The sequence below is a fragment of the Amaranthus tricolor genome, chromosome 15 (assembly GCF_026212465.1).
Source record: "Amaranthus tricolor cultivar Red isolate AtriRed21 chromosome 15, ASM2621246v1, whole genome shotgun sequence".
Taxonomy (NCBI): Eukaryota; Viridiplantae; Streptophyta; class Magnoliopsida; order Caryophyllales; family Amaranthaceae; genus Amaranthus; species Amaranthus tricolor.
This window is the reverse complement of record NC_080061.1, coordinates 12441222-12443227: the sequence shown is the minus strand read 5'-3', so window position 1 is coordinate 12443227 and position 2006 is coordinate 12441222. Positions and strand designations below refer to the sequence as shown.

At 39.3% G+C, this 2006-nt stretch overlaps 1 protein-coding gene across 1 annotated transcript; it reads left to right on the top strand.

The window, feature by feature from the left end:
* Positions 1-859: 859 nt before the first annotated feature.
* On the top strand, positions 860-2005 carry LOC130801027 (NADH-ubiquinone oxidoreductase chain 5-like; the record flags this gene model as incomplete). Its single annotated transcript, XM_057664783.1, has 2 exons — positions 860-914; positions 1083-2005. Coding segments are annotated over exons 1-2 (978 nt in total), but the record flags the coding sequence as incomplete, so codon positions are not given.
* Position 2006: the final 1 nt, after the last annotated feature.

The following is a 2006-nucleotide window of genomic DNA, read 5'->3' as shown; positions in this document are numbered from 1 at the left end:
TCAACAGTTTTTTGAAAATGGTAAGTTGTTGACTGAGGTAAACTCTACTTCTATTTCTCTCATTCCAAAAGTTGCCCATCCTACTCATCTTTCTGACTTTAGACCTATATCATCTTGCTCTGTTATCTACAAGTGTATCACTAAGATCTTATGTGCAAGAATGAAACTGGTTCTACCTGATATTTTTTCCCAGAATCAATCTGGTTTTGTGGAAAGTAGAAATATTGTGCATAACATCATGGTGATTCAGGATTTGCTTAAGCATTATGGTAGGAAGAACGCCCCTGAAGCTGTCTTAGTGAAAATGGATTTAAGGAAAGCTTATGATATGGTTGAGTAGAGTTTTTTAGAGGTTATGTAGTAGCTTAAGCGAAGCTTAAGGAGAAGGATTCTTTCTTCTATTATTCATAACCCTCCCATTTTGTTGAGGTGGCCCCGCCACACTGGTTTGATGCATTATTCCCCTTTTCTTGAACATGTGCACACATTGCTCCTTTCCAATCTCAGTGCCATTGTCTGACCTGATTACCTTAATCTCCTTCTCAAACTTATTTCTTACCATTGCAATAAAGTCTCTAATTGTCTTCTCCACTTGGCCCTTATTGTGGAGTAAATAAGTCCAAGTACATCTACTGTGATCATCAAGGATTGTAAGGAAATAGGATGCTCCTTGCAATGACTTAATTCTATATGGCCCCCAAAGGTCCATGTGAACTAGCTTAAAAGAGCCATCCGCCCTACTCTCACTTCTGCTGAAAGGGAGTTTTTGGTGTTTAGCTAAGGCACACACATCACATTTGTAGTTTTCTAAGCCATTACAGCCACATTCATCAACATATTTAATTTTGGACAATGAAGCATGTCCCAACCTGGCATGCATTATATCAATTCTATCAAGATTGACATTTCCCTGAGTTTTAGGAATTATTACAGCATTCTCATTGTCACAACTACAGAATTGTGAAACTTATTACAGACCTTTTCTGAATTCCCAAAGTAAAAATAGAAAAGTCCTCCAGTCCTTTTTCCTCTTACAATTTCCTCATCAGACCTGTGGACCTGAAAAGCTAATCCAAAAATAGATAACTCTCTTCAATTATTCTTGGGATGGGAGGGAGTCGGTCTTGCTTCATATTTGTTAATTCATTTTTGGTTTACACGACTTCAGGCAGATAAAGCAGCTATAAAAGCTATGCTTGTCAATCGAGTAGGTGATTTTGGATTAGCTCTTGGGATTTCGGGTTGTTTTACTCTCTTTCAAACAGTAGACTTTTCTACCATTTTTGCTTGTGCTAGTGCCCCTAGAAATTCTTGGATTTTTTGCAATATGAGATTGAATGCCATAACTCTTATTTGTATTTTACTTTTTATTGGTGCTGTTGGAAAATCCGCACAGATAGGATCGCATACTTGGTCACCCGATGCTATGGAGGGTCCCACTCCAGTATCCGCTTTGATTCATGCAGCTACTATGGTAACAGCTGGCGTTTTCATGATAGCAAGGTGTTCCCCTTTATTTGAATACCCGCCTACGGCGTTAATTGTTATTACTTTTGCAGGAGCTATGACGTCATTCCTTGCGGCAACCACTGGAATATTACAGAACGATCTAAAGAGGGTCATAGCTTATTCAACTTGCAGTCAATTAGGCTATATGATCTTTGCTTGCGGCATTTCTAACTATTCGGTTAGCGTCTTTCATTTAATGAATCACGCCTTTTTCAAAGCATTACTATTCCTGAGTGCAGGTTCGGTGATTCATGCCATGTCGGATGAGCAAGATATGCGGAAGATGGGGGGGCTCGCCTCCTCGTTCCCTTTTACCTATGCCATGATGCTCATGGGCAGCTTATCTCTAGTTGGATTTCCTTTTCTAGCTGGATTTTATTCCAAAGATGTGATCTTAGAGCTCGCTTACACTAAGTATACCATCAGTGGGAACTTTGCTTTCTGGTTGGGAAGTGTCTCTGTCCTTTTCACTTCTTATTACTCTTTTCGTTTACTTT